Here is an 18,169-nt window from a genome sequence, read left to right as displayed (position 1 = left end):
TCAAACACTCTTTTCCTCAGGGAGCCGAAGGCCGCACTGGAGGCGGTGTTGAATCTCATCGTCAATGTCTACTCTTGTTGTTAAGAGACTCTCGAGGTATGGCAAATGGTCCATGTTGTCCAGGGTCGTGCCGAGGATCTTGATGATTGAGGGGCAGTGCTGTGCGGCGAGGACAGGCTGGTGGAGGACCTTTGTCTTACGGATGTTTAGCACAAGGCCCATGCATTCGTACACCTCAGTAAATACAGCACTTCAGGTGCACATCAAAGTACTTTTTAAATGTGGTGAGGATTTCTGCCTCTACCACCCTTTCAGGCAGTGAGTTACAGACCCCCACAACCCTCTGCCTTAAGAATTTTCCTCTCAAATCCCCTCTAAACCTTCTACCAATTACTTTAAATTTATGCCCCCTGGTTGTTGACCCCTCTGTGAGGCGAAATATGCCCTTTCTATCTACTATATCGAGGCCCCTCATAATTTTATACTCCTCAATGAGGTCTCCCCTCAGTCTTCTCTGTACCACTCTATCCAATCTGTCCTCATAGCTAAGATTCTCCACTCCCGGCAACATCCTCGTAAATCTCCTCTGTAACCTCTCCAGTGCAATCACGTCCTTCCTGCAATGCGGTGACCAGAACTGCCCGCAGTACTCCAACTGTGGCCTAACCAGTTTTTAAAAATTTTTTGAAATACAGTTCAAGCATAACCCACCTGCTCTTATATTCTATGCCTCAGCTAATAAATGCAAGCATTCAGTATGCTTCGTTGCTGAGGCCTACAAAAGGCACAGCAGGGAGTCTGGGGAGCAGTGTCGTCGGAGGCGGAGCGGCAGAGTCGGGAGTTCGTTGCTGAGGCGTGCTTGTGCAGCTGCAGCAGGGGTAGAAGGCAAAAAAGAAGTCGAAAGAAATCGAAAGGTGATGTCACAGCCAAGGGGTAAGTGATTGGCAAGTAGCTTTTCTTTTTTCTTTTCTCTATCATAAGTAACATTTATCATTGTTGTTGCCAATTTAAGTGTATCTAAGGGTTAAGTCATGGCAGGAGAGCTCGTAAACGTGTTATGCTCCTCCTGTACTATGTGGGAACTCAGGGACACTTCCGGTGTGCGGGACGACTACGTGTGCGGGAAGTGTATCCGCCTCCAGCTCCTGACGGACCGCGTTGCGGAACTGGAGCGGCAAGTGGATTCACTCTGGAGCATCGACGATGCTGAGAATGATGTGAATAGCACGTTTAGCAAGTTGGTCTTACCACAGGTAAAGATACGCAGCTAAATAGGGAATGGAAGACCAACAGGAAGAGTAGTGCAAGGAAGATAGTGCAGGGATCCCCTGCGGTCATCCCCCTGCAAAACAGATACACCGCTTTGGGTACTGTTGAGGGTGATGACTCATCAGGGGGGAGCAGCAGCCAAGTTCATGGCACCGTGGCTGGCTCTGCTGCACAGGAGGGCAGGAAAAAGAGTGGGAGAGCCAGTGATAGGGGATTCAATTGCAAGGGGAATAGACAGGCGTTTCTGCGGCCGCAACCGAGACTCCAGGATAGTATGTTGCCTCCCTGGTGCAAGGGTCAAAGATGTCTCGGAGCAGCTGTAGGACATTCTGAAAAGGGAGGGTGGACAGCCAGTTGTCGTGGTGCATATAGGTACCAATGATACAGGTAAAAATCGGGATGAGGTCCTACGAGATGAATTTAGGGAGCGAGGAGTTAAATTAAAAAGTAGGACCTCAGAAGTAGTAATCTCAGGATTGCTACCAGTGCCACATGCTAGTCAGATTAGGAATCGCAGGATAGCTCAGATGAAAACGTGGCTTCAGCAGTGGTGCAGAAGGGAGGAATTCAAATTCCTGGGACATTGGAACCGGTTCTGGGGGAGGTAGGACTAGTACAAACCGGATGGTCTGCACCTGGGCAGGACCGGAACCAATGTCCTAGGGGGAGTGTTTACTAGTGCTGTTGGGGAGGAGTTAAACTAATATGGCAGGGGGTTGGGAACCTATGCAGGGAGACAAGAGGGAAATAAAATGGAGTCAGAAGCAAATGATAGAAAGAATAATAGTAAAAGTGGAGGGCAAAGAAACCCAAGGCAAAAAACAAAAAGGGCCACATTACATCAAAATTCTAAAAGTGCAAAGTGTGTTAAAAAGACAAGCCTGAAGGCTCCGTGCCTCAATGCGAGGAGTATTCGGAATAAGGTGGACAAATTAACTGTGCAGATAGTAGTTAACGGGTATGATGTAATTGGCACCACAGAGACATGGCTCCAGGGTGACCAAGGCTGGGAACTCAACATCCAAGGGTATTCAGCATTTAGGAAGGATAGACAGAAAGGAAAAGGAGGCAGGGTGTCGTTGTTGGTTAAAGAGGAAATTAATGCAATAGTAAGGAGGGACATTAGCTTGGATGATGTGGAATCGGTATGGGTGGAGCTGCGGAATTCCAAAGGGCAGGAAATGCTCGTGGGAGTTGTGTACAGACCACCAAACAGTAGTAGTGAGGTTGGGGACAGCATCAAACAAGAAATAAGGGATGTGTGCAATAATGGTACTGCAGTTATCATGGGCGACTTTAATCTACATATTGATTGGGCTAACCAAACTGGTAGCAATGCAATGGAGGAGGATTTCCTGGAGTGTATTAGGGATGGTTTTCTAGACCAATATGTCGAGGAACCAACTAGAGAGCTGGCCATCCTCGACTGGGTGATGTGTAATGAGAAGGGACTAATTAGCAATCTTGTTGTGCGAGGCCCCTTGGGGAAGAGTGACCATAATATGGTAGAATTCTTTATTAAGACGGAGAGTGACACAGTTAATTCGGAAACTAGGGTCCTGAACTTAAGGAAAGGTAACTTTGACAGTATGAGGCGTGAATTGGCTAGAATAGACTGGCAAAGGATACTTAAAAGGTTGACGGTGGATAAGCAATGGCAAACATTTAAAGATCACATGGATGAACTTCAGCAATTGTACATCCCTGTCTGGACTAAAAATAAAACGGGTAAGGTGGCTCAACCATGGCTAACAAGGGAAATTAAGGATAGTGTTAAAGCCAAGGAAGGGGCATATAATTTGGCTAGAAAAAGCAACAAACCTGAGGACTGGGAGAAATTTAGATTTCAGCAGAGGAAGACGAAGGGTTTAATTAAGAGGGGGAAAATAGAGTACGAAAGAAAGCTTGCAGGGAACATAAAAACTGACTGCAAAAGCTTCTATAGATATGTGAAGATAAAAAGATTAGTGAAGACAAACGTAGGTCCCTTGCAGTCGGATTCAGGTGAATTTATAATGGGGAACAAAGAAATGGCAGACCAGTCGAACAAATATTTCGGGTTCTGTCTTCACGAAGGAAGACACAAATAATCTTCCGAATGTACTAGGGGACCGAGGGTCTAGTGAGAAGGAAGAACTGAAGGATATCCTTATCAGGCGGGAAATTGCGTTGGGGGAAATTGATGGGATTGAAGGCCGATAAATCCCTGGGGCCTGATAGTCTGCATCCCAGAGTAGTTAAGGAAGTGGCCATAGAAATAGTGGATGCATTGGTGATCATTTTCCAACAGTCGATTGACTCTGGATCAGTTCCTATGGATTGGAGGGTAGCTAATGTACCATCACTTTTTAAAAAAGGAGGGAGAGAAAACGGGTAATTATAGACCGGTAAGCCTGACATCAGTAGTGGGGAAAATGTTGGAATCAATCATTAAGGATGAAATAGCAGCACATTTGGAAAGCAGTGACAGGATTGGACCAAGTCAGCATGGATTTATGAAAGGGAAATCATGCTTGACGAATCTTCTGGAATTTTTTGAGGATGTAACTAGCAGAGTGGACAAGGGAGAACCAATGGATGTGGTGCATTTGGACTTTCAAAAGGCTTTTGACAAGGTCCCGCACAAGAGATTGGTGTGCAAAATCAAAGCGCATGGTATTGGAGGTAATGTACTGATGTGGATAGAGAACTGGTTGGCAGACAGGAAGCAGAGAGTCGGGATAAACGGGTCCTTTTCAGAATGGCAAGCATTCGGACTAGTGGAAGAGTGACTAGTGGAGTGCCGCAGGGCTCGGTGCTGGGACCTCAGCTCTTTTACAATATATATTAACGATTTAGATGAAGAAATTGAGTGTAATATCTCCAAGTTTGCGGATGACACTAAACTAGGTGGTGGTGTGAGCTGTGAGGAGAATGCCAAGAGGCTGCAGGGAGACTTGGACAGGTTAGGTGAGTGGGTAAATGCATGGCAGATGCAGTATAATGTGGATAAATGAGAGTTTATCCATTTTTGGGGCAAAAACACGAAGGCAGAATATTATTTGGATGGCGGCAGATTAGGAAAAGGGGAGGTGCAACAAGACCTGGATATCATGGTTCATCAGTCACTGAAAGTGGGCATGCAGGTACAGCAGGTGGTGAAGAAGGCAAATGTTATGTTGGCCTTCATAGCTAGGCCTTCATAGCTAGTATAGGAGCAGGGAGGTCTTATTGCAGTTGTACAGGGCCTTGGTGAGGCCTCACTTGGAATATTGTGTTCAGTTTTAGTCTCCTAATCGGAGGAAGGACATTCTTGCTATTGAGGGAGTGCAGCGAAGGTTCACCAGACTAATTCCAGGGATGGCTGGGCGGCCATATGAGGAGAGACTGGATCAACTGGGCCTTTATTCACTGGAGTTTAGAAGGATGAGAGGGGATCTCATAGAAACGTACAAGATTCTGATGGGACTTGACAGGTTAGACGGGGGAAGAATGTTCCCGATGTTGGGGAAGTCCAGAACCAGGGAACATAGTCTTAGGATAAGGGGTAGGCCATTTAGGACTGAGATGAGGAGAAACTTCTTCACTCAGAGAGTTGTTAACCTGTGGAATTCCCTGCCGCAGAGAGTTGTTGATGCCAGTTCATTGGATATATTCAAGAGAGAGTTAGATTATGGCCCTTACGGCTAAAGGGATCAAGGGGCATGGAGAGAAAGCAGGAAAGGGGTACTGAGGGAATGATCAGCCATGATCTTATTGAATGGCGGTGCAGGCTCAAAGGGCCGAATGGCCTATTCCTGCACCTATTTTCTATATTTCTATGCCTTCTTAACCACCTTATCTACCTGGCTCAATGCTGCAGTACAAGAGGACACAAGTTCAATATCCCACTCCATCCGTTGCCAAATATGAACTACATCAAGTAGAGAGATGCAAAATCCAAGCCCCTTGCTCATCTTTCTTCTTCCTATTTTTTGAAGAAAATCAGGAAACTACCTGGAAATGAGGAAAGTTGATCTAAAAATGAAGAAAGCATTCACATTTACAAAGATATTGAACTGAATGAAAAAAATTAAATGACTTATGAACAAAGAAACATTAACTTTTCAAATGTGTGCAACAATAGGGATCTTCTACTGGCAATAGGAGAAACAGCTAAAAGCATAGCCCCAAAAAAAGACTTAAATATGGTAGAATGGAGAGGCTGGGAGAAAGTCATTTGAGCAAGATGCCATTACATGGCATAAAACTATTGTATGTCCCCAAATGATTTCTCACTCCACCCTTAGCATGGCAGAAATTCTTACTTATCTTTGGAGGTTGAAAAAAAAATGAAAACTACCCTTTCCTAAAACTACCTTTACCTGCACAAAATACCTTTTAATGGAATGCATTTAGTATAAACTCATAACTTACGAAGAGAGGTCAGCCACATAAGGGCCAAAGACTGGATGTTCCCTCACTCGGAGCTGTAACAAAGAATATAATGTTTTAACGAAACATCAAAATAAATATTGCAGCAGAACACAATATGTATAACACAAAAAGCTATCAATACCAGCCTGGCTGTTCAAATGCAGTCAGGTTTTGGGAGGAAAACAGCTATTAGATTCTACATTTATTGACATTTTAATAGGAGGAGGATTTTCTTGTAGCTCAGCAGACACTGCCTGGTGCAATACGGAGTCACACAAGCCAGGAGGTTTCCAAGCTTAATCCTTAGTCTGCACTGAGTTATCTCGTGTCAGGCAGGTTGTTGGAGAAGACACAACAACCACCTTCAGTTTCCATGGCTTGATGTGGAGGGAAAATTCAAATTAGAAACATCTCATGTTGGCTCACTGGCTTCTTAAGTGGAATGAGCATAATCTGAGACTAAAACTATTTTCTATCTCTGATTAATGAAAAAATGCCAATAGCCAGTTTAGGAATAGGATTGTCATTAAGAAATAGGCTCTCAAAATTTACAGCACATAAACTAGATTCACTATCCCACAGTAGTAAAAAAAAAAACTCATGCCCAGGATTCGCACACTAAAAGTTTCCAACCTCTGACCTGCCAGAGTTAATGAACAAAAATTAGGAGCATCCTCACATTGACAGAAAGCAAGGAAATGAATAGTCAGCAGGTAAATCCCTTGGGGAACCCCCCTCATTCTCCTTGGAGAAAGATTGAGATTGGCACCAGCAGAAGCCTTCAAGTAGATCGCTTGCCTTCCTACTCCACCAAGGAATAATGCAAATCATGCGAAGTAGTACTGGGAAAGAGTGAGCCTTTGGATTAGTGATAGCATTCCCACCTCTGGGTGTTTTAACAGAATTACATTTTTAACACGCAAAAGAAATTAAATTCGAAAACACAAAATAAACGTTGGTTATATAAGCAATTTCCTTCAGACTTACAGACTGTTTTACTTGCATTTTTCCATTTCCACCAACCAACAAATCATGAATTTTCTCATTGTAGACTTCAAAATAGCTCATTTCAATATGGAAAGTAACCTTTGAAAATCAAAAGAAATATACTGTTATCAAGATAGTATTATTTATTACCCATGAAATGGAAAGTCTTTACATAAAGGACACATTTATTTCCAAATGTGTTACAGTACTACTGTGGATATCTGAACGGAATATATGGAATTAAGGACAGTAAAGTAAACGGGATATATGAAAATGTATAAGCCATGGAAGAATAGCTGGGAGAATGTCAGATTGCAAATAGCGCAACATCAGCTTAGCTAACAGTCTGTCTCAAGGTTTCAAGTCACTAATCCTGCCAATAATATATAATTGTAACATGAAATACATCTGCAGAATTGCAAGGTCTCAGTAAATAAATAGTCACACCATTAGATTGAAACATTTGGAGGCAATACTTAAGCTTTCAAGAAGAACATCTCATATAGATTGACTAATGAGTGACTGAGTTAGACTGTCAATCTATTTGTATTTTGTTATCTGATTTCAAAACTGTATAACTGTTAACGCTTTACGATGTAACTTCACCTATCCGTAGGGAGTGTGTACGCTCTATCCAGAGAGTATATCTTCTGTCTGATAGGTCTTACTGGCCGGTAATAAAGACTGCTTTGTTCAAAGCACAAGAGGTATTCGACTCAGTAATTTTACTGAATCAGATTGAAGTAAAAGAATCCAGGAATTAACATTTGGTGTCAGAAGTGGGATCTCAACGGACGACTGCCGAAAACTTGCGAATTAAGAGCCAGACTAGCCTTGGACGAGACGAGGGGAAAATGGCCACTGGAGTGAGTATGATTTCAATACTGCTCCAGTTTCCCCCGGTTTCAAAAGTCTGAGGAAAGTTTAGCCACTCGCTGGTTCTCAGGTAGTGTCTGAACGAGATCCAGGACAATCTGGTGAATACCTTTCAAACTTAGAATAGGGATAGAGATAGGGAAATTGTGCGATGATGCAAACCAAGCGGCGACTTGGAAAGATAGTTAGAGCTAGATAGGGATAGATGATCAATCATGGATCCAAAAAAAATTAATAGGAAAGAAAAGAGACTCTTATGAATGTCTGTTTAAATGAGAAATGCTTCTGTGACTTTTACTGTAAAAAAAAGCCGGGGAGTTGTGGTTTGTTTTATCTCAAACAGAATGAAAGTTTGTTTTAACCCTTCGTAGTGTTGTCCTGTATGTGGGAAGTTTAAGAGTGTGAACCTTATTGAATTACGTATATTCGGATGATAAGTTGCGGAGCCAGGAAATGCCCAAAGGATAGATTTGTTAAAAAGAGAAAAAATTACATGGTCCCGGTGGTTTAAAAAAAAAGAAAAACTTGTTGAAAGAAAACATTATATTAAATAACACGACCTTGAGGCTGGAACAATTGAGATAACGAAAAGCAGTCCACAGCCTACGTGCCTGACTTCTCTCTAGTTATAAAAAAAAAGTAACGTACTAAATAGGTGCCGAAAGAAAAAGATGTTCTGAGATTTTAAATTATGAAAAATATAAAATCACTCCTGTCCAGTTGGCAGAAAAACTCCATTAAATTAGGGCTTTCATTGACTGATTGAATTTAAACTGCGCAGTAACGCGAAAGGATAGGGAAATTTGGAGACTAAAAAAATAAATAAATAAATAAATAAATTAATTGAGGCTCATAAGAAATCAAAATTAGAAAATTAGGCTCACAGGGAATAAAATGGGGATTTAAATAGAGGATAGGTGTTCAACTCAGGTACGACGTCGACCTTGTATATCACTTGGCCCGTCTAGGCCCTGATTGAATTTAAAAAAAAACCCCGCAGCAACTCGGAAGGTAGGGCCGACGCGAACGCGCGGCCGAGAGAAGGGCCGAAGCGAACGCGCAGCGACGTAAACGCGCAGTGAAGCGAACGCGCAGTGACGTCAACGCGCAGTGACGTAGACGCGCGGTGACGTAAACGCGCGGTGACGCCGACGCATAGTGACGCAGAGGCGCAGCAACGCGAATCGCGAAAGTCAGTGCTAATGGCAGTAAGTCTGTAAGTCTTAAAGTGTTTAGAGTTTTAAGTTTAGTATTAAGATCGCGCGGCTATGCGGACCGTGCGGTGATGCGGGCAATTTTGTAGATCGTGCGGCTATGCGGACCGTGCGGTGATGCGGGTAAGTGTTAGAAGTCTTTGTCTATTTTGTAGATCGCGCGGCTATGCGGACCGTGCGGCGATGCGGGTAAGTGTTTGAAGTAAAGTTAAAGTATCTTAACTCGCGCGGCGACGCGAGCCACGGGTCGACGCGGATTGCGCGGCGACGTGAACTGCGAGGCAACGCGGATTGCGGGGCGACGTGAACTGCGAGGCGACGTGGTAGTTTAGTATTAAGATCGTGCGGCGACGCGGACCGTGCGGTGATGCGGGTAAGTGTTAGATTTGGAGTTAGTTAAAGTCCGTGTTAGTTCTGTAAAGTCTGTGTCTATTTGTAAGTTTGTTTAAATTGCACGACGACACGAACGCGTAGCGACACAGTAATACGAGGGGCAGTGTGAAAATGGGAAATCAGTTAGATAAAACCACGGATGCGGATAGTCCGCTACAAAAGTTATGTGAGGAATTCCCTGAAAGAGCTGAAGACTTTAGAAAATTATCAGGAGCCCTGAACAAATTATTAGGGGATGACCAGTGGCCTCTAAGTGACACTAGAAGCGTAGAGGTAAAAAAAAAAGCACAGGGATTAATTTGGAGAAGGGGACGAGGAAAAGGGGATAAAAAAATTTAATTGCAACCTGGCGACATTATTGTCAGAAATTAAAAGATGCATCACTTCTATCGAGTTGGCAAACAATGCTATTAAATTAGGACTTGCATTGACAGAGGGAACACATGTTAAAACTGTAGACGTCTTTAAAAAAAAAGAATGAATGTGCGCACGAGAAACTTGCTAAGAGATCCTCTGGGACCTCTGAGAAAGGTATTGATCAACTACAAGTTAAAATGGCTGGCTTTGTGTTAACCGAGGCTGATGATGAAATTGATGAGTGGCCACTGACTCAGCGCCCAACGGCGCCTCCCGCACCCCCTGGCCTCTTGCTCCAGTCATCTTCCCAACACCCTCCACCTAACACTCCAGTAAAAAAGAGTTAGGAACAACCACATATCACCAAAGCAACAAACCCAAACTGACTCCTCATCCTCTGATAGCGATTCGGATCCCCAGTTTACAACCAATACAGCCGAAAGGACCAGATCTCACACTCGAAAGGGCAGAACTATATCTCAACATCACAAACAGTCCCGTAAATCTTCTAGTCAACCTACCAGTCCAAGTTGTGAAAGACATAGCAAACACCCCCGCCGATCGAGACACAGAACTGTCAAGCAGTCAGACAGCTCTGAAACATCCTCCGGCCTAGAAATGATTTCCAAGATCCCAAAGTCCCGACACCAATTCCCTGTCAGACCAATGCCAAACTCTGATGCACAACAAGCTGCAGACCACCTCTCTATAGATGTCTGTGATCTTCAAACAACTATTTGATTGCTCACGCTATCCGGACAGATGGAAAGGGCAGTTAGATATTATTGGCAGAAAAAGAAAGGGGAGGGGGGAGGTGCGCCCCCAACCCGGGTCAAGACTGAATACGTGACTAGAAAGGAAGAGCCATCTCGGGAGGAAGGATCAATAGAACCGCAGTGTTGCATACAGGATTGGATGGATAAGCAAGGATACGGTTATACTAAACAACCAAACGGCCCGAGCCCTGCTAATAAACCTCCCTATTGTCCCCGGCATGGTATGGGAAGAGGCCGGGACTGGGTAAGAGGAATTGACTGTTTTAATTGTGGGCAGGAAGGACATTGGAATAAAAATTGCCCCTACCGTCAGCATGGAAAAGGAAGAGGAGGAAGAACAGGGGGGCAAGGGGGGAGAGGAGGATCTTACACTAACTTCTCCCAGAACAACCCCTTTGGTCAATTGTCCCCCGATTGACTACGCAGCTTGATTGTGCAGGGATCCTCCCCGGACGACGAACCCATTCTGAATGAGTGGCAACCCTTTTTGATAGATACGGGAGCCTTCATGTCTTCTGTACAATCAAAGCTTAAATTCCCTGCTTCTACTGAAACACAGGAACTTTCAGGATTCCTGGGACAAATCTCGACATTCCCAGTGTCAGAACCGGTTAAAATGGGTTACCAGGAAGAATCGGTGGAACATCGAGTTGTTATCACAACCAATCTGGACTGTAACTTGATGGCTAGAGACCTCCTTTGCAAATTCCAGTTGCATTTGGAGTGTGGAGATAACGGGATTATTGTAAAACAGGAAACCCTTAAGCGGCAGTATTATACCACTAGAACCCCTCAGTGGTGGTCTCTGGACCTGCCGCAGGCACCCTGTCACGTGACCCTAGCATACGATCCCAGTGGAAAGAATCAGGTCCTGCAGAACTTTTATCAGGATCACGAAGGGGAAGTGAAGGGAATTCTATTAAGGGCTAGAGTGACTGGACTGGAAAGAGAGGCAGATTTTGTGGAAGTGGATAAGAATCTGTGGAAACAGCCCCTAACAATGGCACTGCATATTGCTTGTGAAGTATTAGCCCCTCACCATGCTAAAGATTTGGGAGTTATGGTACGCAAGGCCATAGATGAGGCTGACCCTACCAGCCGGGATGTGCAAATTTCATGGGGACCCCGAGAAGGTCTTAACGACTCTACAGCATCATACTGGCTCCGGCATACCTGACTATGTGTGGGCAGAGAACCCCTCCCAAGTGGGTTATACTCCCATTGATCCGATTGAGATCTCAGTGCAGGGCAATCCGACAGAACCCACTGAAATCACAGGCAATCCTAAAATGACTTTTTGGCACTATACTGCAATTAATCCGGCCTGTTTTCTTACTGAGCCACCCCAAGATGAGGAAGAACCCAGTCATGATTGTTTATGTTTGTTCACGGAAGTACTTCTATTAATCCAGAAGATACACGAATCTAAACCAGGAGAATCAGGTCTTGGAATCTGCTGCTTTGAAACCGCCTATTCTGCTCAACAAGCTCAACAATTCGCCCTCACCCAAGCCTGTATCTTGGCCAAAGATCTCAAAGTCAATATCTATACCGACTCTAGGTATGCCTTTGGGGTGGCGCATGATTTCGGACAATTATGGAAAAATAGGGGATTCCTAACCTCACAGGGGAATGAGATATCTCATAAACAGTTAGTATCTGATTTGTTGCAAGCCCTCATGTTCCCCAAACGCATTGCCATTGTACCAAGAGGCCAAACAGGCCTCTCGTGACCAACAGATGGTAGTGCCCAAAATTATGAGTCAGATTAAAAATCCTGCAAAGGATAAGTTAGCCTCGGAAAAACCAATGCCAACCATCCAAGATGTTATAAAAGCACAGGGGGACGCTCCTGAAAAAGATAAACTGTTGTGGAAATATTATGCATGTACTTATGACAATGTTTCTAAACTCTGGACCACTCCCGCGGAACAGACTTGCATGTCTGACGAGTTGGCCTCATGGGTTATAGAATGTCTGCATTTTGCTACTCATTGTGGAGCAAGGGCAACAAGTGATACACTTTTGGCTACTTGGTGGCACCCTAAACTCCAGGCGCTCACCCAGAACATCAGTAGTCGTTGCCTGGTTGGCCAGCAACATAATCCAGGGAAGGGAGTCCCCTGTGATTGGGGTAAAACGCCCCTACCCGAAGGTCCCTTTGAGACATTTTAGTTGGACTACATTGAGTTGCAAAAAGTTCAGTGTTACAGATATGTGTTAGTAATAGTAGATGTGTTTAGCAGATGGATTGAAGCCTACCCTAACCTGGACAATAAGACTCAGACTGTTGTTAAGGTGTTAATGAGGGAAATTGTTCCTAGATATGAGATCTCAGCTAGACTGATGACCACCTATGTTCTTTCTCTGACTCAGGCTCTGCGACTAGTTCACAACCAGGTTCAAGATGCTTACCCGAATAGTCCCTCGTGGCACCAGGGAAGTATGGATTCGGAAGGGATTAGAGCCACAATAGGAGGGGCCTTTTTAGGTGTCACTCACTACCCCCACTGCAGCCAAGGTTGAGGGGAAAAGTGTCTGGGTTCACCTGCACCACTGCAAGCTCATCACCATTTAAACAAATTTTGCTGGTTAGTCTAATTCCTGTTTCTGTTCCAGATCTCCTCCTCCCTATAGCTGAACAAGGCAGTTGAAGGAGGATCAGTTTGACCAAATACACTGACGGAGACCTGAAGGGAAACGTGAAAACAGAACTCTTTTTATCAGCTAAATAATTGGACTATTTATAAGATGAGATTGTGTCTGTATGCTACTGTCTGCATAATAGTGTTGATATATGACAGTTTTGGTGCACGGGAAGGAAGACAAAGGCGAGAGCTCCATGTAAACACCTTTTTGTATATGTCTTACGTTTATGCGGAAAAAGGGCACTTCACTAGATGCTGGGTGTGTTCACATATCCCTATACATTCCAAAGGGGGAATTCCTTTGCGCACCGTTCCCCTGACCCTAACTGAGACTGTTAGATGGATTCAAAGAAACGATATTGGAACAGGTAGCTAACCGCACTGCTGAGGCTCTGGAGGGCATCACAGCTGAAATGGTAGCGATAAGGACCGTAGCATTACAAAACCGAATGGCCCTCGATTACCTGTTAGCTGAGAAAGGGGGAACGTGTGCCCTGATAGGATCTGAATGTTGCACTTACATTCCTGATAGTTCAGAAAACATAACCCACCTTGCCGATCACATAAGGAGGGAGGTGAAAAAGTTATCCACACCAGCAAAAGAACTTAGCAGGTTTGATTGGTTTCTGGGTGGATCTTGGAGATCCTATCTAATACATGGCGCAATTGTTCTCATCATAATAATTACCTGCTGTTTGATTGTTGGTTGCCTTAACCTCTGCTGTAAAGCAATGACAAGGTTAGCAGACCCTCTTGTGGTCAAGGGTTCCCAGGTTATGATCCAACAAACTAGAGAACTACTCAACAATGCAATACTCATAGAATGATCCTAAATGTTATCATAGAATGATAAAAGGGGGGATGTGGATATCTGAACGGAATATATGGAATTAAGGACAGTAAAGTAAACGGGATATATGAAAATGTATAAGCCATGGAAGAATAGCTGGGAGAATGTCAGATTGCAAATAGCGCAACATCAGCTTAGCTAACAGTCTGTCTCAAGGTTTCAAGTCACTAATCCTGCCAATAATATATAATTGTAACATGAAATACATCTGCAGAATTGCAAGGTCTCAGTAAATAAATAGTCACACCATTAGATTGAAACATTTGGAGGCAATACTTAAGCTTTCAAGAAGAACATCTCATATAGATTGACTAATGAGTGACTGAGTTAGACTGTCAATCTATTTGTATTTTGTTATCTGATTTCAAAACTGTATAACTGTTAACGCTTTACGATGTAACTTCACCTATCCGTAGGGAGTGTGTACGCTCTATCCAGAGAGTATATCTTCTGTCTGATAGGTCTTACTGGCCGGTAATAAAGACTGCTTTGTTCAAAGCACAAGAGGTATTCGACTCAGTAATTTTACTGAATCAGATTGAAGTAAAAGAATCCAGGAATTAACACTACAAAATATCTCATGCACGTTTAACTTTGTTCTGGTGCACTAAGTAGCTGAGTAAACGGATCAAAATATTTCTACCTATAAAATTTTAACTTCATTGTCTGCAAATCACTTAAGGGGAATTTTAACCTTTTCCACTGGGTGCGCAAGGAGTTAAAACAGGCTGGGAGACTTACCCACTGTCAACCTATGTTCCCTGTAATTTTTTTGGCTCTGCACAGCCCCTTTAAAATACCGCGCATGCCCGGTTGTTACATTGCAATGTCAGCAAGCTAGCTGCATGGGTTCCTCAGAGCAGTGTGCAGCTGAGCACCTTACAGGGAACACTGCTGTCAACCCCATTCCTTTCCCAGAGTCTAGAATTTTAACTCACTTTTCTGAGCAGGTGGGAAGGATACCCACCTGAAACCAGTGGGGTCTGTCTTTAAATATGCAGATTGGGCTCTTGATATAATTGGGGCTAAACTTCTATTTTAATCACTGGGCTGAGCAGGGGAAACAGTTGTGACTTTCTCACCAGCTGAAGACAGCAGGAAGAGGAACCAGGGTCAAAGAGAAACTTCTAATCATAAACTTTACTTGATGGACCCAGAGAGGTGATGTCTCACAAGGAAACTTTAGGATTCTGCCTCCCCCCATTTTCCCGATCACAAGTTTATCCTGAAATTCCCATCCTTTGAGACATCAGAGTGCCAGGATTGTTCTTTATGTCCTCTCCGGCAACCATCTGCTGCCCGATCTTCCGCTGCCATTTCCCACAGGTTTCGGGCGGGAACTGACTGGTAGTATGCAGATTAAGGCCTGGGAGCTAATAATCGCTGGGGCCTCACACTTGCCCCAGCCCCTGCCCAACAGATTCTTGATCTGGGTAAAAATCAGGCCTTCAATCTCAGCTCGACAGATAGATTTTGAAAGAAAAATAAAATTGCATTGCAAATCTATCCTGCATTTTTTTAAAGCAGAACATCTTAAAAAAAAATCAATGAGACTGGACCACAAGAAGTGTAAAATTTGTCTTGGACAAAATACAAACCTGCTGCATTCCAGGCTTTGCTGCCCTGGCAAACAACTGTTCACAGAACCTTGGTATGATCCCTTCGTCACTGAAGCCCATCATCCTTTTAAGTAACATAAAAAATATATTTAAGCATCATGAACTAAATTTGTGAAATAAACTACAGTGAATAAGTAATTAAAAAAGACATTTAATAATTACAGTTGTACAAGTCAAGATCTTAGTGGTGAGAAAATATTGCAATTGCAGATGTCGCATTTCCCATTGATGCATTTCAGGTGAAACTTTGAATCAATTCAACTTTAGATTTAAAAGCAATGATTCAGTATAGTTCCGCAGCAATTACTGCTCACTTGATTTTTACCCCAGCAGTTCAGTTTGTTAGTTACACAAAGCAAGCTATTTGCGAGCTTCTCTGGACTCTTGTAATATGTGCACACCTGCTCAGTCATTACTCGTAATAATCTCAAGTAATTTTTGCACTAAAAATGCAAGTTATTGAATCATTTGCAAGTCATTGAACAATAAATGCTTCAATAACTATTAAATAACTTGCAATGTGGGAATTTGCTGCTCAAAAGATTCTAATGATTAGGCAATTTGAATTAAGCAACTTCAAATTAAGAAAGTTGTCTGTAGAACCTGATGTAGAGAGGAGAACATGCATGAATGTGCATTTGATATTGTAAACAAACATCAGTGGCATAGCAAAGGACAAATTTAAAACAAATTTGACCAATGAATCTGGAATGACTCATGGGTCACAATAGGATTGAGATGTCCATCTAAACAAATACATTTCAGTTGAATTCTCAGAAACTAGAGTTGGATTTTGGATCACTTCTTTTGTTAACTCACAAACCTGACCTTACCAGTGACGACGTTAGCAAAAATTCATATTGTGGAATGATACTCAGACATAAAATAACCCAGATATTTTATGCAACACTTTAGTGCATCATTAAAACAACCTTCCATTATAAATTTCTACCCTAACTTACGTATATGACTTTCCAGAGCCAGTCTGCCCATATGCAAACAGACATGTGTTGTATCCCTCAAAGGCTTTTTCCAGCAGAGGGACTCCTATTTTCTTATATACAGTTTCCTGGCTGGAAAATTCAGGATTTAACTCATCAAATGACCAGAAGGAAAAGTCAAAAACAAAGGAGTACGTGTGTTTGGTTTCTGGATGTTGCACAATTGTGTCCTGTCCTTTCATGAAAATTATTTCCTGTGCATTTTCATTTTTTTCCCTGAATAAAAATAAGAGAAACATGTTCAACACAAGTAGAGAGAAAATTACCATATTGCCAATAAATAATGTTAAGAATACAGGAACAAATGTATGTTGCCTTTTAGGGGCCAAGTTTCGGCCTGAGTTGCTCCTGATTTTTTGGAGCAACTGGTTTAGAATGGAGTGTCTTAGAAATTTGAATTCTCGGCATTTAGTTTGCTCCAGTTCTAGTCAGTTAGAACAGTTTCACTTTGGAACAGAATCTTTTTCAAAATAGGCGTGTCCGGCCACTTACGCCTGTTTTCAAAGTTTCGGCAGTGAAAACTTACTCCAAACTAACTTAGAATGGAGCAAGTGAAGATTTTTGTACGTTCGAAAAACCTTGTCTACACTTTAGAAAATCAGGCGTAGGGAAAGTGGGGGGGGGGGGGGTGCTAGGGTTTAAAGCGAAGTTTACAAACATTAAACACTTCAGTTTTACAAATAAAGAGCCATCAATAACAAATACATCAATAAATCAATCAAAAAAAATTAAAAATAAATAAAACATTTTCTACTTACCGACTGCAGCACCGGGAGTCCTCCAGTGTGTCTGTGTCTGTGTGCTCCCCCCCCTCCCCCCTCCCAGTGTGTCTGTGTCTCTATCTCTCTGTCTGTCAGTGTCTGTGTTGCTGAGAAGAGGAGAGAAAGAGAGGGGGGGGCGGGGGGGAGAGAGAGAAAGAGAGGGGGGGGGGGGGAAAGAGAGAGAAAGGGGGGGGGGGGGGGAAGAGAGAAAGAGGAGGGGGGGGAGAGAAAGAGGAGGGGGGGGAGAGAAAGAGGAGGGGGGGGAGAGAAAGAGGAGGGGGGGGAGAGAAAGAGGAGGGGGGGGAGAGAAAGAGGAGGGGGGGGAGAGAAAGAGGAGGGGGGGGAGAGAAAGAGGAGGGGGGGGAGAGAAAGAGGAGGGGGGGGAGAGAAAGAGGAGGGGGGGAGAGAAAGAGGAGGGGGGGGAGAGAAAGAGGAGGGGGGGGAAGAGAAAGAGGAGGGGGGGGAGAAAGAGGAGGGGGGGGAGAAAGAGGAGGGGGGGGGGAGAAAGAGGAGGGGGGGGAGAAAGAGGAGGGGGGGGGAGAAAGAGGAGGGGGGGGGGAGGAAAGAGGAGGGGGGGGAGAAAGAGGAGGGGGAAAGAGGAGGGGGGGAGAAAGAGGAGGGGGGGAGAAAGAGGAGGGGGGGGGAGAAAGAGGAGGGGGGAGAAAGAGGAGGGGGGGGGAGAAAGAGGAGGGGGGGGGGAGGAAAAGGAGGGAGGGGGGGGAGAAAGAGGAGGGGGGGAGAAAGAGGAGGGGGGGGAGAAAGGGAGGGGGGAGAAAGAGGAGGGGGGGGAGAAAGAGGAGGGAGGGGGAGAAAGAGGAGGGGGGGGAGAAAGAGGAGGGGGGGAGAAAGAGGAGGGGGGGAGAAAGAGGAGGGGGGGGAGAAAGAGGAGGGGGGGAGAAAGAGGAGGGAGGGGGGGAAGAGAAGAGGAGGGGGGGGGGAAGAGAGAAAGAGGAGGGGGGGGAGAGAAAGAGGAGGGGGGGGGAGGGAAAGAGGAGGGGGGGGATGGAGAGAGAAAGAGGATGG

At 44.2% G+C, this 18,169-nt stretch overlaps 1 protein-coding gene and 1 long non-coding RNA gene across 3 annotated transcripts in view; one reads left to right on the top strand and one right to left on the bottom strand.

Annotated features, from left to right (window-relative positions):
• kif14 (kinesin family member 14) overlaps window positions 1–18,169 on the bottom strand; it is a 167,089-nt gene that overhangs the window by 111,808 nt on the left and 37,112 nt on the right. For both annotated transcript variants that reach the window (XM_070887287.1, XM_070887288.1), the window contains exons 3-6: window positions 16,347–16,601; window positions 15,364–15,448; window positions 6,652–6,750; window positions 5,665–5,717 (exon numbers count right to left, since the gene is read on the bottom strand). In XM_070887287.1, the coding sequence (XP_070743388.1) occupies window positions 5,665–5,717; window positions 6,652–6,750; window positions 15,364–15,448; window positions 16,347–16,601 (492 nt within the window). The remainder of the gene's footprint in view (window positions 1–5,664; window positions 5,718–6,651; window positions 6,751–15,363; window positions 15,449–16,346; window positions 16,602–18,169) is intronic.
• LOC139268706 (uncharacterized) lies at window positions 7,524–14,269 on the top strand. The gene is made up of 2 exons (XR_011594088.1): window positions 7,524–8,743; window positions 12,887–14,269. It is a non-coding gene; the product is annotated as an uncharacterized lncRNA (long non-coding RNA).

Source organism: Pristiophorus japonicus, chromosome 8 (genome assembly GCF_044704955.1).
Source record: "Pristiophorus japonicus isolate sPriJap1 chromosome 8, sPriJap1.hap1, whole genome shotgun sequence".
Lineage (NCBI taxonomy): Eukaryota > Metazoa > Chordata > Chondrichthyes > Pristiophoridae > Pristiophorus > Pristiophorus japonicus.
Note: the sequence above shows the minus strand (reverse complement) of the source record. Positions and strands in the feature narration are given on the sequence as shown.